Source organism: Oncorhynchus gorbuscha, linkage group LG05 (assembly GCF_021184085.1).
Source record: "Oncorhynchus gorbuscha isolate QuinsamMale2020 ecotype Even-year linkage group LG05, OgorEven_v1.0, whole genome shotgun sequence".
NCBI classification, from domain to species: Eukaryota; Metazoa; Chordata; class Actinopteri; order Salmoniformes; family Salmonidae; genus Oncorhynchus; species Oncorhynchus gorbuscha.
The window spans coordinates 33,443,858-33,464,159 of record NC_060177.1 but is presented as its reverse complement, the minus strand read 5'-3'; the positions used below and the strand labels follow the sequence as shown (position 1 = coordinate 33,464,159).

The following is a 20,302-nucleotide window of genomic DNA, read 5'->3' as shown; positions in this document are numbered from 1 at the left end:
GACCTCTCAGGACAGTATCAGAGTCTTCGTCTCGTGCCACCAGCTACTTCCGGGTCTTCCGAGCCTCCGGAACCTAGGGTTAATAACCCACCATGTTATTCTGGGCAGCCCACTGAGTGCCGCTCCTTTCTCACCCAGTGTGATATAGTGTTCTCTCTCCAACCCAACACATACTCAAGAGAGAGAGCTCGGATTGCCTACGTCATATCACTCCTTACTGGTCGGGCTCGGCAGTGGGGCACAGCTATCTGGGAGGCAAGCGCTGAGTGTACTAACAATTATCTGAACTTTAAAGAGGAGATGATAAGGGTTTTTGATCGCTCAGTTTTTGGGAAAGAAGCTTCCTGGTCCCTGTCTTCCCTATGTCAAGGTAATCGATCCATAACGGATTACTCTATAGAGTTTCGCACTCTTGCTGCCTCCAGTAACTGGAACGAGCAGGCGTTGCTCGCTCGTTTTCTGGAGGGACTCCACGCTAAGGTTAAGGATGAGATTCTCTCTCGGGAGGTTCCATCCAGCGTGGATTCTTTGATTGAACTCGCTATTCGCATTGAACGACGGGTAGATCTTCGTCACCGAGCTCATAGAAGAGAGCTCGCGTTAACTGTGTCCCCCCTCTCCCAGACACTACCATCTTTCCCCACTGACTCAGGTGTTGAGCCCATGCAGCTGGGGGGTATTCGCATCTCGACTAAGGAGAGGGAACGGAGAATCACCAACCGCCTCTGTCTCTATTGCGGTTCCGCTGGTCATTTTGTCATTTCATGTCCAGTTAAAGGCCAGAGCTCATCAGTAAGCGGAGGGCGACTGATAAGCGCTACTAGACGGTCCTCTCCGTCAAGTACCTGTACTACCTTACCGGTCCATCTACGCTGGACCGGATCGGCAGCTTCCTGCAGTGCATTAATAGACTCTGGGGCGGAGGGCTGTTTTATGGATGAAGCCTGGGCTCGGGAACATGACATTCCTCTCAGACAGTTAGGGGAGCCCACGGTCATGTTTGCCTTGGATGGTAGTCCTCTCCCCAGTATATTATATGAAACACTACCTTTAACCCTCACTGTATCTGGTAACCATAGTGAGACCATTTCTTTTTTGATTTTTTGTTCACCTTTTACACCTGTTGTTTTGGGTCATCCCTGGCTAGTGTGTCATAATCCTTCTTTTGATTGGTCTAGTAATTCTATCCTTTCCTGGAACATTTCTTGTCATGTGAAGTGTTTAATGTCTGCTATTTCTCCTGTTTGTTCTGTCCCCTCTTCTCAGGAGGAACCTGGTGATTTGACAGGAGTGCCGGAGGAGTATCATGGTCTGCGCACGGTCTTCAGTCGGTCCAGAACCAACTCCCTTCCTCCTCACCGGTCGTATGATTGTTGTCCTGATCTCTTCAAGAAGCGTTTTGCATCCGCTCCTATCCTTGTTGCACCTGACGTCACTAAACCGTTTATTGTTGAGGTTGACGCGTCGGGGGTGGGCGTGGGAGCCATTCTGTCCCAGCGCTCCGATACTGACGATGGGGTCCACCCTTGTGCGTATTTTTCTCATCGCCTGTCACCGTCGGAACGTAACTATGATGTGGCTAACCGCGAACCGCTCGCCATCCGTTTAGCCCTAGGCAAATGGCGACAGTGGTTGGAGGGGGCGACCGTTCCTTTTGTCGTTTGGACTGACCAAAAGAACCTTGAGTACATCCATTCTGCCAAACGACTGAATGCGCGTCATGCTCGTTGGGCGTTGTTTTTCGCTCGTTTCGAATTCGTTATTTCTTATTGCCCGGGTACTAAGAACACCAAGCCTCATGCTTTATCCCGTCTCTTTAGTTCTTCTGTGGCTTCTACCGATCCCGAGGGGATCCTTCCTGTTGGGCGTGTTGTCGGGTTGACTGTCTGGGGAATTGAGAGACAGGTTAAGCAAGCACTCACGCACACTGCGTCGCCGCGCGCTTGCCCTAGTAACCTTCTTTTCGTTCCTGTTTCTACTCGTCTGGCTGTTCTTCAGTGGGCTCACTCTGCCAAGTTAGCTGGCCATCCCGGCGTTCGGGGTACGCTTGCTTCTATTCGCCAGCGGTTTTGGTGGCCTACTCAGGAGTGTGACACGCGCCGTTTCGTGGCTGCGTGTTCGGACTGCGCGCAGAAGAAGTCTGGTAATTTTTTTTCTGCTTCTGCTCCTGGTCTTGCTGGGTCTCAGTCTGTTCCCTGCCATCGCATCTCTCCTGTTCTTGTTCCTGCCCTTGCTGTGTCTCAGTCTGTCCCTAGTTGTTACTCTCCTGGCCTGTTTGGTCCTGTTTGCTCTAAAGCTTTCAGTTCTCTACCCGTGTCTCATTTTTTTTTTTTTTGAGTAGTACCCTAGTTTCCCTTTTTTTCGTTTTTCCGTTACGGTCCTGAGGAGAGGAGTTGGGTCCTTTCTCGGGACGTGCTGGACCGTTTGTGATCTATGATTTCCTCCGTTGCCGCCAGTGTTCCTCCTCGAGAGTGCCAGGAGGCGCTCGGTGAGTGGGGGGGTACTGTCATGTATTGTCTTATATTGTCTTGTCATTTTGCTTTTCCGTCTGTTCGTTTTCCCCCTGCTGGTCTTTTTAGGTTCGTTCCCCTTTTTCTCTCTCCCTTCCTCTCTCTCTTCTCTCTATCGTTCCGTTCCTGCTCCCAGCTGTTCCTATTCCCCTAATCAATCATTTAGTCTTCCCACACCTGTTCCCTATCTTTTCCCCTGATTAGAGTCCCTATTTCTCCCCTTGTTTTCCGTTTCTGCCCTGTCGGATCCTTGTCTATTGTTCACCGTGCTGTGTCTGTGTATCGCCCTGTCGTGTCGTGTTTCCCTCAGATGCTGCGTGGTGAGCAGGTGTCTGAGTCTGCTACGTTCAAGTGCCTTCCCGAGGCAACCTGCAGTTCAAGATCGAGTCTCCAGTCTGTTCTCGTCATTACGAGTGGAAATTGTGCTTTATGATTGTATTTTTACTTTACTGGATTAAAGACTCTGTTTTCGCCAAGTCGCTTTTGGGTCCTCATTCACCTGCATAACACTTACAAAAGAGTCAGTATTGCCCGACCATTTGATCTTTTTGGGTACAAAGCTAAAAAGCATCGTTTTTCTATGCTTTGAGCACAGTGCGGGGGCACTCCAACCATGAAGGGCCATCCAATCACCTCGATACCACATCATGTTGTTAGACTGCAAACTCTTTGCCCACCGTTTGATTTACGTACCCTACAGCCCCTCTGTTGAAATGAGGGCCTGAGTGCTTTATCTGGGTTAGTTTACAGTACCATTTCTGGATTAACACATCTCACAAAATTTCTGTTACAAATGTTCCCGGACACGTTTCTTCACTGACACCTCAAAATATTTTCACATTAAGGCAAAAAAAAAAAAAATACTATCTATGCAGTTTCTGCACAATGCATTATGTATGCGGCTTTCGAACAAGCCAACCAAAGCTTTTAGACATCAGAGTGACTCAACAATTTAGTGATTTACTGTACATAATGCAGGGTTTGGTGGAATGGGATGTAAATGATTGTGACAGAACAGAACGTGGTCTCCACTGTGACCTACACTTAGTACCTTTATTGATTGCACTGAACATTTTGCTCTGAAGCAGGCAGTCACTTAATAAACTGACAACCCACACATAAAAGCTGGGTAAAGTTAGTGATTGGCTCCCTCTCGACCATTGTGCTCTGGCTAGTCATTGATTGGCTGTTGCCTCTAAGAAACACAGCTGGGGAGAGTCACTGATCATGGCTTATTCTCAGTTGAAAATCGAGGGAAGTCAGAGGGGCACTGAGAGCTGGCCATCATTAATAACCTAGGTGATGACTCATAGCCACTCCATCCCCACACAGCAGCCCCAGACACACCAGCCACTACTATACTACTGCCTAATGACATGACCAAACCCAGTGGGGCACAGAGTTTAATCTAAAACTCTGATCATCAATGAGTCAATTTAACATCATTGGCAGTGGATTAATTAGATGAAGAAGGAGGCGGCTAAGAAGAAGAGCCCTTCATTAAATCACTGATAACAGTAGCAAAAGAGACTATAGCAATCATAAGGTGCCTTCAGAAAGTATTCACAACCCTTGACCTTTTCTACATTTTGTTTTGTTACAAAGTGGGATTAAAATGGATTTAATTGTCATTTGTGTCAACAAAACAAACAATTATGAAAAATAAAACATGAAGATATCTTGATATCTTATTCAATGTTAGAATCTCCTTTGGCTGCGATTACAGCGGGAGTCTTTCTGGATAAATCTCTAAGAGCTTTCCACAACATTTGCCCTTTATTCTTTTCAAAGATTCTTCAAGCTCTTTCAAATGGGTTATCGATCATTGCTAGACAACCATTTTTCAGGCCATGCTATAGATTTTCAAGCAGTTTTAAGTCAAAACTAACTCGGCCACTCAGGAACATTCACTGTCTTCTTGGTAAGGAACTCCAGTGTAGATTTGGCCTTGTGTTTTAGGTTATTGTTCTGCTGAAAGGTGAATTCATATGCCAGAGTCTTGTGGAAAGCAGAATGAACCAGGTTTTCCTCTAGGATTTTCATTTTATCCAGAAAAACACCCCAGTCCTTAATGATTACAAGCATACCCATAACATGATAGTAATGTGTTGCATTGTATTTTCCCCAAACATAATACTTTGTTTTCTGGACAAAAGGTTAACTGTTTTGCCACATTTGTTGCAGTATGACTTTAGTGCCTTGTTGCAAACAGGATGCATATTTATATTCTGTACAGGCTTCCTTCTTTTCACTCTGTCAATTAGGTTAGTATTGTGGACTAACTACATTATTGTTGATCCCTCCTCAGTTCTCCTATCACAGCCATTAAACCTCTGTGAAATCCCTGAGCGGTTTCATCCTCTCTGGCAACTGAGTTAGGAAGGACGCCTGCATCTTTTTAGTGACTGGGTGTATTGATACAGCATACAAAGTGTAATTAATAACGTCATCATACTCAAAGGGATATTTAGGGTCTTCTTTTTATTATTTCTGAACTCATCTACCAATAGGTGCCCTTTGTGAGGCCTTGGAAACCCTACCTGGTCTTTATGGTTGAATCAGTGTTTGAAAATCACTGCTCGAGGGACCTAATTGTATGTGTGGGGTATCATCTCTGTAGATGAGGTACAGTAGTCATTCAAAAATCATGTTAAACACAATTATTGCATTTTACAACTTACATTTTTACTCCTGAACCTATTTGGGCTTGCCATAACAAAAGGGGTTGAATAGTTACTGACTCCAGACATCTCAGCTTTTCCTTTTGAAATAATTTCAATTAACTTGTAAAAACATCACTCCACTTTGACATTATGGGGTATTGTGTGTTGGCCAGTGACAAAAAACGATCAATTGAATCCATTTGAAATAACACAGCAAAAATTAGGAAAAGGTCAAGGGGGTTGTGAACACTTTCCAAAGGAACTGTATATCACTAGGGGTAAGATATTATTCATGGTAGGTTCACACGGGACACAATGTTGTTGTTGTGCTTTATTTGCGTCGTGCTGCGTGCATGAACGAACAAAATGGAAAAGAAAGAAATCTGTTTTGAGAAAAACAAGAATGCTAAGTGGAGTTTTTTTCTTCAGTTTTCCAATCCATTAGCACATATAATGGATGTTCACATTCCCGTCTTTACTCTAGACAGCAAAAACAAATTAAACCTACAAAATGGCTGATCCAGAAAGGAGCAAGGAAATCAAGGAAATGGGAACAGCAGTAATCTATCAAAGCTGTTAGTGCATAGACATCTAGCTAGTCAGCCCCGAGTACAACACAAGCCCACTCAATAAACCCCCTGAGTGTGTGGTTCACTTTCCACAGGCAGAAAATGATGATATCCGGTCATTTGCGTCACATCACCGGCTTCAGGCTGCGTCACATCCGGCCGTGATTGGGAGTCCCATGGGGCGGCGCCCAATTGGCCCAGCGTCGTCTGGGTTTGGCCATCATTGTAAATAAGAATTTGTTCTTAACTGACTTGCTGAGTTAAATAAAAGGTTCAATTAAATTTAAATATATATTAAAGAAATGTGATTAAATCTCTGAGAACTGTTGTACTATGACCATCTATAAGATCTTGAAGATGGATGCTGATGTAATGGGACTCCCAATTTGAAGCATTAGATCAGTTACACACTATCTATAATGCAATCTTAACGCATCAGGCGCTGTTACACCAGAGGTGCATACGCAGTTCGGTCATTAAATTCCTAAACTCTTATCTTGAGAGTAAGTGAGGACAATGGCGAGGTCTCTTGACAGAATGTGGATGAAAGTTGGAGAATAAATCAAATACCTGATTCCCAAACAGGTTGAATCCATTGATAGCCTCGAGAGCAGCTTTAGCCAGCCCCACAGAACTGCAAAAGAAAGAACATGTTTAAGAAACCCAATATAAACCTGAAAGCACAAATGGAATTTATAATTGAAATACCATAGGACACACATTTTCTGTTCTATTCCATAGCTCCAAGTTATATGCAAGACTAACATGCACAGGTTACTTAATATTCAATTGAAGTTTACATGCACCTTTGCCAAATACATTTAAACTACGTTTTTCACAATTCCTGACATTTAATCGTAGTAAAAATACCCTTAGGTCAGTTAGGATCACCACTTTGAGGTCAGGGATTTGTGATGGCCACTCCAATACCTGGACTTTGTTGTCCTTAAGCCATTTTGCTACAATTTTGGAAGTATGCTTGGGGTCAATGTCCATTTGGAAGACCCATTTGCGACCTAACATTAACTTACTGACTGATGTCTTGAGATGTTGCTTCAATATATCCACATACTTTTCCTCCTCATGATGCCATCTATTCTGTGAAGTGCACCAGTCCCTCCTGCAGCAAAGCAACCCAACAACATGATGCTGCCACCCCCGTGCTTCACGGTTGGGATGGTGTTCAATGGCTTGCAAGCCTCCCCCTTTTTCCTCCAAACATAACAAATGGTCTTTATGGCCATTATGGCCATTTTTGTTTCATCAGACGAGAGGCCAAAAAGTACCATCTTTGTCCCCATGTGCAGTTGCAAACCGTAGTCTGGCTTTTTTATGGCGGTTTGGAGCAGTGGCTTCTTCCTTGCTGAGTGGCCTTTCAGGTTATGTCGATATACTACTCGTTTTACTGTGGATATAGATAACGTTGTACTCGTTTCCTCCAACATCTTCACAAGGTCCTTTGCTGTTGTTCTGGGATTTATTTTCACTTTTCGCACCAAAGTACTTTATCTCTAAGAGACAGAACGCGTCTCCTTCCTGAGCGGTATGACGGCTGCGTGGTCCCATGGTGTTTATACTTGCATTCTATTGTTTGTACAGACGAACGTGGTACCTTCAGGCATTTGGAAATTGCTCCCAAAGATGAACCAGACTTGTGGAGGTCTGCAATTCTATTTCTGAGGTCTTGGCTGATTTCTTCTGATTTTCCCATGATGTCAAGCAAAGAGGCACTGAGTTAAGGTAGGCCTTGAAATAGATCTACAGGTACACCTCCAATTGACTGAAATGATGTAAATGAGCCTATCAGAAGCTTCTAAAGCCATGACATCATTTTCTGGAATTTTCCAAGCTGTTTAAAAAGGCACAGTCAACTTAGTATATATATGTGAACATCTGACCCACTGGAATTGCGATACAGTGAATTATTAGTGAAATAATCTGTCTGTAAACAATTGTTGGAAAAATGACTTGTGTCATGCACGAAGTAGATGTCCTAACCAACTTGGAAAAATTACAGTTTGTTAATAAGAAATTTGTGGAGTGGTTGAAAAATGAGATTTAATGACTCCAACCTAAGTGTATGTAAACTTACGACTTCAACTGGAGATACTTTATAAATGGGGGTTTGGTTCAACTTTTTATGAACCCCCTATGTACAAGGCACATGACACCCAAAACAAACACTCCTTGCCTTGTAACGAGCCTTACAATTATACCGTAAAATGCCTACAAGTATACATTTGAACGGTTTAATAATGTAATGCAAACAGATGACTCGTAGATGTAATTGTTGCTGAGAGGGGGCTGAAATCATTGTGCACTTTACTATGCAGAGGAAAATAGCAGTGAATTTCCTTTCCCTCTTAATAGGTCTCTATAAAAGGAAGACGACGACGTGGCAAGTAGAGTTGCAAGATACACCGACAAGTTAAAAAGGTGTTCAATCCCACAAACACAAGGCCCAAACCGATACAAAAATGCAGAAAAATAACAGAACATAGTTGAAACCAGCTTTCCCGAAACACAACTTCAGCTCCCTCTCTGACAAAATCAGCAGCAATGATCACAATCCTTTTTGAAAGCAACAATAATAATATATAATATATAATATATAATATATATGCCAGGCCTTTTCATGAAATTCTATGTCTATTGATTTTCTTTTCTGTCCGAACTTGCCTGGACATAATGCGTAAGAGCTGTCAACAGTTCTGAGTGAGTGTGACGCCTTGGTCGAAGGTTTAAAACATTGAATGTGCACACAGTGCTGTAGTTTCATGGAGCAGGGTGGGCATTGGTTTGATAATTGTAACAAGTTGCAGACAACAAGCACAACACAGTATCTTGCCATACAATTTTTACAAAAGGGAGAAACATACATACACTAACGTACTATTCTATGATGTAATTAGTCCTGACTGATGTTGACAGCTTCAGTCAACACGTCCCAATGAGTGGAGTTTGGTTTAAACCTACTATAGGGTGGACTTAAATTAGAAACCTAACGCAGTTGAACAAAGCAAAATATTAGAATTAAGTTGCTCTATATTTTAACTTGGCGAGAGATTGCCAAGGGGTAACCAAGCTCGATAGGACTACAGCTTAGCCATTTTTGCACAAACTCAATACCATCTAGGATTGATGACATTAACATTGTTTTATAATGACTGCCATTTTCCTTTCAGCCGAGCTTGAATATCATGATTCAATTCTCTTGATGAAGACATTCATCACAGTTTTCCCTGACACTCAGCCACACACAGGCCTACGTACCCATCGGCAGTCTGGTACACTGAGTTAATGGAACAGTCCCCCCCCCCCCCCCCTCCCTCCCCTCCATTGTAACCGCGCCTGAAACTTGGTAAATGACTCCGCGTGAAGATAATGAACTCAGAAAGTAAAAAGTTGTTATTCTGCCCCCGCAATTGCTCTCTGTTTACATTACTGCATTTTAATGTGTATTATGGTAACTGAACTACAAATCAGTCATTCTGAATTTGACTAATGGGCATGGTGTCGAATTATTGTCTATGTAGAATGCAAAGCCAGATTTTTTTTCTCTAGGAAATGGTGGTAAGTTTCAACCAATTTACTACCCTAAAATATATCCTCTTTGTTTTTGTGGAGAGATTAACACATTCCATGTGTGGAGACTAGCAATGGTGTTCATATCTTTATAAATCAAAGTATTCACTAGAGGAGGACAAGACAGACCTGGAGTGCAGCTCAGTGCTTCCATTGTTGTACTTGCTCCCTCTCTCCCACATTCCAAAGTCAGGCACTCTGTACGCCCTCTCTACACAGAACACCAGGTTCTGGATGAAAGATACCTGCAGAGGTAGAAAACACGACAATATCACATGAACGAGATCTCTCAATCTCAACATTGAACACTTTCTCCCTGGAATTAAACTGTACTGTGTCATCATATTGTCAGAAGAAGAGCTCATGCAACTTCGGGAAGAATGTACTTACATTTAAATGGAATAAACTATTCTCCAATAACTCTCATTTCATGCACATTTTCAGTAAGTTATTTATTGAATAAAACACATTAACATTTTGCCCCTGATGGAATTAACATTTGTGTGCCCCATGTTAAAAGAAAAACATCACCCAGTCACATGGGTAGTCAAAACCATGTCCTTAATTTAATCTGGAACAAGGAGGAATGGCTCTTCTCTATGTGCAGATGCCACCATGGCCTTTTTTTTGCCTTTACCTCCTTTATCTCACTTAATTTGCTCACATCGTATATAGACTTGTTTCTACTGTATTATTGACTGTATGTTTGTTTTACTCCATGTGTAACTCTGTGTCGTTGTATGTGTCGAACTGCTTTGCTTTATCTTGGCCAGGTCGCAATTGTAATTGAGAACTTGTTATCAACTTGCCCACCTGGTTAAATAAAGGTGAAATAAAAAAAGAGATGGCAACTTCACAAAAATATTTTAAAATGATGCCTTAAGAGGCCATGAAGGAAAAATGTGAAAGTACTGGGGGAGATGTGACTGACAAGGGAAACAGACAGGGCCTAAAGTGCACAAAAATGGGACAGGCAAGGAGAGAAGACAGGGAACTCAGCAGAGCCACTGAAATAAGGACATTGCAGGTTATTTTATTTTGGGCATTAATAGAATGATTAACGTAAGGATCTTCATGACCTTTTTTATTGAGAGGGGAAAAAAAGTACAACACAAAACATACAAAAGACAACAATACCGACTCACACAAACATCGACGACATCACACCTGCTCAGACCCACCTGTTCTCACCCCTATCTACTCAAACTGCACCATTTTGTTCCTCTCTGTCGCCCACGCTCGTTCAATATTTAGATAAAGAAGCATAGGATTTTTCAATTTGTCTTAACGACTGAGCGGTATCTTTCTGGTATCTTGATAGTATCATCGTGAACGTTGCCGTCACGAATGGACGCAGACACAAAACACACACACACACAAACACACAAAGCATCTACCTGTATTAATACTGCAAGATTCAATTGAATTGAACTTCCAGTTGGGAAAATATACTGAACCACTGCTAAGAGCCAAAATTGGAATAATGAGAATACCAAAAGATGCATCTAAATGCGGTGCAGAAATGACACACATTAAGAGTCCTATTTCCTGTTTATTTGTTCTGATGTAGATTAATAAAAGGATACGTGCTCGTTGATTACATGTTCATGCCCTTTACTTGTATTACGCAGCTCAATAAGCACTATTTAAATGTGCAAATTAGGTCTGCTCTGCAAATAGGACTGGCCCCATTGAAGCTACACAGGCAATTTGTTTGCCGTTGGGAGAAAAAAATATACAAATATATTTAATGTGAGGCTTTCAATTTTCCGTAAACAAAGTGAATGCTCACTGTAATTGCTTCCGGACAGAATGTTCTAAAACAGCTCTATTTTTGAAGATAAGTCTGGATAAAAAAAAGAAGCTTTTTCTGAAGGCAATAATTTCACCCCCGTGCCTAAAAGTAAATCTCCCAGTGAGCAGACTGAATTAAGAGATGGAATTAATGAATTTCAAATCTCCCAAAGGGCTATAAAAACAGGAGACAAGAGAATTAACAGCACTTACGGCTGCAGCCACCTTAAAGGACCACTATAACGAAGGAGTTGCTATTACATTTACATTACATTTAAGTCATTTAGCAGACGCTCTTATCCAGAGCTATTACTTTAGCTGTCCGTTTTACTAGGCCTCCAACTCAATAACTTGCTCACTAATGAAAAAGGGTGCGGCATAAGTTAGTGTAAGTCAAGAGGCAGGTGTATTGGATTTTAAAACCCGTTACATAGTCATCAAATCATCACATGTAAATAGCTGCGTTTCTAAAGATGCATGGACCGTTAACTACTGCTTATTTAGCTGCTGCCTCTACTATTAACTGTCTCAGGGCACTTTGGCACACAGGAGCTTTCTTGGCTTGCGTCGTTTATAGTCTTGTCCGTATGCCCCCCCCCCCCCCCCCATCTAATCACTATGTAGAAGCCATGCTGCGTAAGAGTCGTGCTCCGCAGACAGACGTGTTCTTTCTGAGAGAGGTCACGTGACTAAGGCCAGTGGGCCGTACCTCATCCGTGTTGTAGATGATCTGGAGGCCGGAGCAGACCATCTCCACCAAATAGAGCAGGAAGAGGGACAAGGCATCAATCTGATGGAGGGAGACGGTATTTACAATGGTGAAGAGCGTGAGACCGGAATCCGTTCGGACTTTATGCAGTATCGTGACAATGTTTGTGAGCGGGTTTACCTGTAGGTGATGGTAGTCATCGTAGGACAGAATCTCATCTCCTGTGTCGACATTGAATATTGAGTGCAGGCACTTGGAGGGGCTGGGGTCCTGTTTGAATTCCTCCACCTGAAATAGAATGAAGGTGAAGAAAGAGAGTGAAAGGAAGAGAAAAAGAGAGCGAAAGGGCAAATAAAAGAGGAGTCAGTCCATAAAATAAATATATATATAAATAAAATATATATATCTTACTCACTGGGCATATTTCAATTATTTATCCTATCCTCACAAAAAGGTACGTGAGGTGAAAACCGGGACTAGGATGGCTCATGGATATTCCACTGCGTCATCACTAGCACACACACTAGAATTTTCCTCAAATGAATGGCTCTGAAGACATGAGCAAACCACTGGTATGCATGAATGCATCTGTAAATATTGCAAACGGACATACCATTTATTTGTACCATCCCAGGTCAGATTTGCGTGATACACATAGAGCTATACACTCGGTTTGAGTTTGCTTCACACGGTACATTATTTTGTGCCAACATTTGGCACTGACCGAACCGATAACTGTTGCGTTCCAAAATAGCCTAACATTTGTATTGAAAGTGCATTTCCACAATAGTGCAGTTTATGAATCTTGTCAAATGTCACTGTGTGTCAGTGAGTGTGTGTGATCTTAGCGTGAAATGGTTCCGGAGTTAAATATGTCAGAAAACATTGGAGAAGCTTGTGTCGTGTGGCTAATTCGTTAAGACTGTGTGCAGTTTCATTGGTACTTTGTGGTAAACTTTGATGCCCTCTCTTTAATGGCTCTGTAGTTGTTAAAAAAAAAAATGTGCTTCCTAGTCCGTCTGTATTGTGGGTCCATTAAAAATGGCATGTTCTCTGTGAATGCCAGAGACAGATGTTAATGAGCGCTGCACTGTGTAATTAACTGAAGAAACGGTGCATTATAATTAAGACACGGAAAAGCTTTCCCATAAATTAGGTCGTCAAGGTCATGAGCAAATGAAACAAAACCATTTCAAAAGCCAACAGAGATGTGCAATTACAGACCAGAACAAGACCAGTGTTCTATCGTACGAAAGCTGCTTTCGTAGAGGTCTTTAAACAATATAAACGCTGCTATTTTGACTGAACGGTCTGCTCAGATGCTTTAAACAAAAGTGTTCTGTTGAGGCAAAAAAACATTTGGAAACATCTATATTATTCCATCCACATAGAGATACAACCAGTCCAAGTGCGAGATAATAAACCACTGAAGCGTGAGAACAGAGAAGATTAGTAAAAGGAGAGATCTTCATCTCCCCCTCATTAGTGACAGTTTCCGTGTTTGCTAAAAATCTATATTCATTACTGGATAATGGCATTTGTTTAGATCACTAAGAATGAACTACAGTGTTTCCTGTGGTCTGACGTTTCATTTGTGGACTCACCTTGTCAGACTGGCGCATGTAACAGTAGAGGATGCCCCTCATGCACTTGATGGCTGAGTGCTCCAACTCATGGGTGCGTCCCATGTCATCATCGATGCGTCTGCACGACAGGGTTGATCGCCGCCATGTGCCACAATGAGATGGAGAAAAGGAAAACGGCCCAACGAGCAGAAGAGCATGTTAAATCATCCTAAATTACCCTACTTTTCACCGCACAAAATTACTGAGGTCTGGTTATCCTGTCTGTGCATACATTAAATGGTACATATTACATGGGGACAACCTATATACAACCATAGACAGGTTTTAAATAATTTTAGGACATTAATGACAGTTGTGACATTATTGACAGTTGTTATTCCTAAGACAAGCAAGGACATACTACATTCCAATTGACCTCTCATCAAAATCACACTTGAAAATGACCCTTTGTTTTTGGAAGGTAGTCAGACTTGTTCCCTTTTTCCACATTTTGTTACTTAACAATATTCCTCTAAAATGGATTAAAAAATAAAAATCCTCAATCTACACACAATAACAAAGCGAAAACAGGTTTAGACATTCTTGCAAATTAGGTAAATAAAAAACAGAAATACCTTATTTACATGAGTATTCAAATCAAATCATATTTGTCATTACAGTGAACTGTTTACTTACAAGCCCTTAACCAACAATGCAGTTAAGAAAAAAGTGTTAAAAAGTAAAGAGGTCCTGGATAGCAGGAAGCTTGGCCCCAGTAATGTACTTGGCCATACACACTACCCTCTATAGTTCCTTACGGTCAGAGGCCAAGCAGTTGCCATACCAGGCGGTGATGCAACCAGTCAGGATGCTCTCGATATTCAGACCCTTTGCTATGAGACTCGAAATTGAGCTCAGGTGCATCATGTTTCCATTGATCATCCTTGAGATGTTTTTACAACTTGATTGGAGTCCACCTGTGGTAAATGCAATTGATTGGACATGATTTGGAAAGGCACACACCTGTCTCCCACAGTTGACAGGGCATGTCAGAGCAAAAACCAAGCCGTGAGCTCAAAGGAATTGTCCGTAAGCTCCAAGACAGGTTTGTGTTGAAGCACAGATCTGGGGAAGGGTATCAAAACATTTCTGCAGCAGTGAAAGTCCCCAAGAACACAGAGGCCTCCACCATTCTTAAATAAAATAAGTCGGCCAAACTGAGCAATCGGGGGAGAAGGGCCTTGGCCAGGAAGGTGACCATGAACCCGATGGTCATTCTGACATAGCTCCAGAGTTCCTCTGTGGAGATGGGAGAACCTTACAGAAGGACAACCATCTATGCAGCACTCCACCAATCAGGCCTTTATGGTAGAGTGGCCAAATGGAAGCCACTCCCCAGTAAAAGGCACATGAAAGCCCGCTTGGAGTTTGCCAAAAGGCATCTAAAGACTATCAGACCATGAGAAACAATATTCTCTGGTTTGATGGAAAAAAAGTTTGAACTCTTTGGCCTAAATGCCAAGTGTCACGTCTGGAGGAAACTTGCCACCATCCCTACGGTGAAGCATGGTGGTGGCAGCACCCTAAACACACAGCCAAAACAATGCAGGAATGGCTTCGGGACAAGTCTCTGAATGTCCTTGAGTGGCCCAGCCCTTGAGTGGCCCGGACTTGAACTCGATCGAACATCTCTGGAGAGACCTGAAAATAGCTGTGCAGTGACTTCCCCATCCAACCTGACAGAGCATGAGAGGATCTGCAGAGAGGAAAGTGAGAAACTCCACAAATATAGGTGTGCCAAACTTGTAGCATCATACCCAAGACGACTCAAGGCTGGAATTGCTGCCAAAGGAGCTTCAACAAAGTCCTGAGTAAAGGGTCTGTATACTTATGTAAATATGATATTTCAGTCTTTTTCATTAATTTGATTTTATCTCTTCTAAAAACCTGTTTTTGCTTTGTCATAATGGGGTATTTTGTGTACTGTAGACTGATGAGGGAGAAAAAAACAATTGAATACATTTTTGAATAAGGCTGTAAAGTAACAAAATGTGGAAAAGGTGAAGGGGTCTGAATACTTTCCGAATGCCCTGCAAGTAGACCTCGTGTATGTTTTCATTAATGACATTCACTTACTTTGAAACATACATTTCCACCAGTGGATGGGCACCCATTTACTCCAATCTAAAGCACCCACTCCAGTCCTCTCTAGTCACATGGGAGGGTAAGTAATGGTTTGGGCCTGTGCTGTCAGATTGGAGTCGTCTTAATTAAATTCCTGTGACAATGTTAACGGGAAGAAACCATGACGAATGAGTAGGCCCCTCTGGTCTACTTGAACATTCTATTTTTACTCTCGTGTCCCCTTGGGAGAGAAAAAAATGCACACCAGTGGGTTTCGAAAGAGCACTTGGTTAGAAGGTCTAGTGGAGAAAGTCCCTGACTATTTTGAGTATCTCAGAGCTCCCCTTGAACTTGAGCCCTCAGTGTATGAAGTGAAGGACACATTACTACAAAGGGAAAAAAGTGACCTGTTTTATAATCAGATACAGAATCAACAGAATGTCTGAAGGTGAGAGCATTGTGCCTGGGGACTAGAGAAAAATTGCCCTCAGGACTCAATTTGTCGGGGCATGTACTCTACAAGATGCCAAAAGCGTTCTACAGGGATGCTGGCCCATGTTGACTCCAATGCTTCCCACAGTTGTGTCAAGTTGACTGGATGCCCTTTGGGTGTTGGATCATTCTTGATACACACCGGAAACTGTTGAGCATGGAAAAACCTAGCAGCGTTGCAGTTCTTGACACAAACCGGTGAGCCTGCCATACCCCGTTCAAAGGCACTTAAATCTTTTGTCTTGTCCATTCGCCCTCTGAATGACACACATACACAAGCCATGTCTCAATTGTCTCAAGGTTTTAAAAATCCTTCTTTAACCCGTCTCCTCCCCTTCATCTACACTGATTGAAGTGTATTTAACAAGTGACATCCATAAGGGATCACAGCTTTCACCTGGTCAGTCTATGTCATGGAAAGAGCAGGTGTTCCTAATGTTTTCTGCAGTCTGTGTAGTCTGGATGATGCAGCAGCAGCAGTACATGCCAATGCGCAGCACCCCCTTGGCGTTACAAAAGCCGTCTGCTTTGATTAAGAATATCGGTCCCTGATGGAGCCCATTAACTAAGGTTGTACTAGATTCATTACTAAGATCAACTTTAATATACAGTGAGCTAAGGTGGCTGTAGGTGTGTGTGTGTGTGTGTGTGTGTGTGTGTGTGTGTGTGTGTGTGTGTGTGTGTGTGTGTGTGTGTGTGTGTGTGTGTGTGTGTGTGTGTGTGTGTGTGTGTGTGTGTGTGTGTGTGTGTGTGTGTGTGTGTGTGTGTGTGTGTGTGTGTGTGTGTGTGTGTGTGTGTGTGTGTTACCTGTAAGCTAAAGCCAGGGCCCAGGAACTGGCTGCACAATACAGGGAGTCCCGCACCTTGGCTTCCTTGCAGCATGTCTTGGTAGGGAAGAGGCCAGTGGTAGGGCTCTGGTAGTTCAGAATGGTGGTCTTCACTAGAGAGAGAAACAAGGGAGATACAGGTGATCCCTCAGCCTTTAAAGGCTCAGTACAGTCAAAACTATATTTTTCCTGTATTTTGCATAATATTGTCCAACAGCTGACGAAACTAACATTGATCAGTGTTATTTCCTGATATTTTCTGGTTAGAAATACCATCTACACAGCAACTTCTAATCAGTCTGTTTGCATGGATGTGAGTTTAGGCTTGCCTGGTGACATAACCATGTGGTTAATTGGTTAGACCAATAAACAAAGAGAGTTCCAAACCGCTCTCCACACTCAGACCAGTCCCAGACAATCCTAGCTAAATTCTTGCTTGATAAATAGTTTTTAGTCCATTGTAGACAACTGCTGCAGTAAGTTACCCAGAAATGGTTTGGTATAAAAAATAAAAAATAAGAAAATGGTGAAATGGAATGCAAAATAAAGGTATGTTAAGCAGCTGTATATTGTGTAGTTATTGCTGTAAAACCAGACATTCTAACAAGGTGTGTTACTGCACATGTGAAGGTGACAATAACTTTGGCTTCAGGTCACATACTGTTCATTCCAGAGTGACACAAATGTTTATCTTCATGCAAATCCTCTAAAATGTATTTTGTTTGAATAAAAAGTCACACTAAAACAGAAGGCCTGGAATCACAGGAATGTATTTGTCACCACACCACCATCTACCCTTCCCCGTCCTCCCTCACCAACGAATAATCTGTCCGAACAGGGTACTTCATTTTTCATCACCACGTTATGCCAGAGCAAATGAAGGGGGACATCCATTCTGCGAGATCGTTTGGTTACAGGGAGTCCGGGTCAATTCAAAGAGACAAAGTCAGCATTGCCAGGATAAAGAGGTGGAGGGAATTAAGCAGAATATTAATAAACTCCCTTCAGTAACTCGGAAGTGACAATTACTTTGACCCCAGAGGCTGCTCGGGGAAAAAACACATTCAAAAAAGTACAGTGCTTCTTCTGACTAGGATTCATATGTTATTAACGGCAATATAATGTATTTGAGGCACATCAAAGAGGAAAAATGGCACCTTAATAAGACTCCTCTGAATCAAAACCACGGTTAGAATATGTTATTATTCTCTAACTCCAAAAGACACAACAGCACTGTAGACGCAAATAAAGGTTGAGGTTGGAGGTGCTCAGCCTCAAATCATCCACCGACCTAATGTCCCACTAAATCAACAGCTAACGCTTTAGACACAGTCTATGTCTTAGAATGGGCCATTCCTCTGCTCCCAGATAGTTAGTAGAAAGAAAGAAAGAAAGAAAGAAAGAAAGAAAGAAAGAAAGAAAGAAAGAAAGAAAGAAAGAAAGAAAGAAAGAAAGAAAGAAAGAAAGAAAGAAAGAAAGAAAGAAAGAAAGAAAGAAAGAAAGAAAGAAAAAGAAAGAAAGAAAAGAAAAAGAAAAGAAGAACAAATGAGAGCTAAGAGACCTCCACAACAAAACATCAAACTTACTCTACCATTTCTTAAATCTCCCCGAGCCAGTCAGATAGCAGCCCTGCGCCTCCACTATAATCAAGTGGGAGAATAAAATAAAGAGGCACTGGAGTGTGGCCACATTACCACATAAATAAGAAACCTGAGGCCTGCACAGGAGAAAAATAAGACAAACTATGAGGGACAGTGATATCCCTAATGTCGTTTGCTCAGAAATGAGAGAGAATTGGTCCACACTGAATCATAAGCGCATGTAATGCCACTGGCTTTACAACTGCACTATTTTTTAGTAGATAGAGAAAGATCTGAGTCGTCATTTACCCATGAAGTTAAAAAAGGGGGGGGGAATTCATCCCACGTGCATTGGTGATAACAACTGCTGCTTTGCTCCCTGCTTAAATTGCTGCGTACCGACCACAAAATTAAGCAAGAACATTTCAACATATTGTCATCTCACGGAGAACGTTTCCGAGAGAGCAACAGGGGGATTGATGCATGTTACTGTCACAGTACGCTTTCGTACATTGCTAGTAGAACAAAATCACTCACCAAGGGCAATCTAAAGCTTTCAGAATTTCGACCAATCTGACGGAGCAGAAAAAGGCATGGGAAAAGCACTGTGTCAAATATTACTATAATATAGCCTACATCACAAAAAGTGTGCTGGCACATTATTTCAATAGCTAAAATTGCATTTGTTTACTGTGAAGAACAAAACATGCACCAAATATATAAAAGCTACAGTGGTAACAATGAACGCAAAATTCATGGAGTAATGAGAGTGATTCATTTTCACCCGGGGAGCTCAGGTGGTGAGAAACACTGATAGGTTGTTCTCTTTGGGGATGTCTGTCACCATGAGTTCACACTGGTTTCAGATGAAGGACCAGTTGCTCCCCTAGGGTCTTTCACTTGGCTGTTTTTCCTGTAGCATCCTCATTTCATCCTCAAATAACCCTCACTTCTGGGAAACTTTTTTTTGTCAATATTTCACAAGTACGCTCTCTCTTTGTCTTATACTAGCCTATGGGAGGGGGATACAAACATAATACAACCCATGGGATTTTCAAACATGAAACCATATTGATAAACTATGCTCCCCAAGAACATGGGGAATATATTTGAGAACTCATTGAAGTATCTTTGTTGCCCGTCTTCAGTAGAACAAACATTTGTTTCTTCTCTCTTCAAATAGGCTCACAACATATAATATAATAGAAGCTGTATTGCCCTTGAAAAGTAATTTGTCTTGAACATAGATATTGCATTTGGACCACAGCCCCAGGTCACAGCAAAGCACATATCACAATATCCTTCATAAAATGACTACGTAATGCAATACACTTCCTCTGTTTCCACAATGTGGTAGATGTGCCATTAAAGAAAGAAAGCCATGAAATAAGTCACCAGGCTGTATCCATGCCCCCCTGTCATAATCACAACTGACCAATGGGGTGTGACATGTCTGCCAATGGTACGGTAACCTGTGACAATTGCATGGCTCTATGGTGTTAAGGCAGCGCTAGTGTCAAACGAAGTTTGAAATTTCGTCATGTAAAAATTGGCGCACTGGCATTTTCCAGCCCCAATGCCAGGTTCGTCAATTTATGTCTTAAATATCAGCTTGCATACGCTCAGATGGGCATGGTGGAAATATTTGAGGTGTGTCCTTAAAAACATGATCCAAAGTGCTTATTTCAGGCAGCGCTGATAGGGATATCTAAGACCAATCAAAAGCTGTTTTTAGCCGTATGAATTTTGACAGTGGAAACGCAGCCGATCCAGCCGTGACGCACACTGCCCATGGAACAAGAGTAGCCTATTGTGCTTTTGGTCGCCTGTATACTTCGTATTTAGAAACATAAAAAACAAATATGTTATTACATTTAATATTAT

The 20,302-nt window shown here is 42.1% G+C and overlaps 1 protein-coding gene across 2 annotated transcripts in view; it reads right to left on the bottom strand.

The window, feature by feature from the left end:
• Positions 1–20,302, bottom strand: part of phkb (phosphorylase kinase, beta) — a 61,581-nt gene that overhangs the window by 36,810 nt on the left and 4,469 nt on the right. For both annotated transcript variants that reach the window (XM_046349655.1, XM_046349654.1), the window contains 6 exons: positions 16,819–16,951; positions 13,435–13,534; positions 12,011–12,118; positions 11,831–11,911; positions 9,457–9,572; positions 6,313–6,376 (listed from right to left, as the gene is read on the bottom strand). In XM_046349655.1, the coding sequence (XP_046205611.1) occupies positions 6,313–6,376; positions 9,457–9,572; positions 11,831–11,911; positions 12,011–12,118; positions 13,435–13,534; positions 16,819–16,951 (602 nt within the window). The remainder of the gene's footprint in view (positions 1–6,312; positions 6,377–9,456; positions 9,573–11,830; positions 11,912–12,010; positions 12,119–13,434; positions 13,535–16,818; positions 16,952–20,302) is intronic.